This window comes from Rhincodon typus, unplaced genomic scaffold (assembly GCF_021869965.1).
Source record: "Rhincodon typus isolate 14 unplaced genomic scaffold, sRhiTyp1.1 hic_rhity00012633, whole genome shotgun sequence".
Lineage (NCBI taxonomy): Eukaryota > Metazoa > Chordata > Chondrichthyes > Orectolobiformes > Rhincodontidae > Rhincodon > Rhincodon typus.
Window position 1 is genome coordinate 1 of NW_025978271.1, and position 577 is coordinate 577.

At 60.8% G+C, this 577-nt stretch overlaps 1 protein-coding gene across 1 annotated transcript in view; it reads left to right on the plus strand.

The window, feature by feature from the left end:
- Positions 1–126: 126 nt before the first annotated feature.
- The window catches only part of LOC125482566 (V-type proton ATPase 116 kDa subunit a 2-like), a gene marked incomplete at both ends in the record, with an annotated part of 6,058 nt that continues 5,607 nt past the window's right edge, over positions 127–577 (plus strand). Inside the window, 2 exons of the mRNA XM_048594665.1 lie at positions 127–209; positions 431–524. Coding sequence (XP_048450622.1) covers positions 127–209; positions 431–524 — 177 coding nt within the window. The remainder of the gene's footprint in view (positions 210–430; positions 525–577) is intronic.

Sequence of the window (577 nt, forward strand, 5' to 3'; positions counted from 1 at the left end):
AAGTGGGGGGACGGGGGTGGGTGGAGAGAGGGGGAGGGAGAGCACTGTCGGGAGACCCCGTTTTAGTGGGGATAGGAGCGCGCTCTGGCCCTAAATGGTCTCACGGTACTTTCCCTTGTGCTGCAGGGTGAAAGCCTGAAACAAGTTGCCTTCCTGATCTCCTACTGGGGGGAGCAGATCGGGCAGAAGGTGAAAAAAATCTGTGACTGGTAAGTCTCACCATTCCCCATCATCCTGCACAGGGGCACAGCAGGAGGCCATTCGGCCCCTTCCCCAGCCTGTTCAGCAGGGGGACAGCAGGAGGCCATTCAGCCCCTCTGTCGTCTCTCTGATGAGGAGCTGCTCCCTCAGCAGTGCTGTTTCCAATTTACAGTGTCTCTCCGTCCAGGCTCTAACCGTCTGCTTCCCTCTGCCACCCCGCCCCTCCCAGCTACCACTGCCACATGGTGCCATACCCGAGCACCCCCCAGGAGCAGAGCGACAGGCTGCAGGAACTCGCCACTCAGATCGAGGATCTCAAACTGGTGAGTGAGAGCAGGGACTGAGGGGGGAGGGGGTGTAGGGGCCGGAGGGGGTG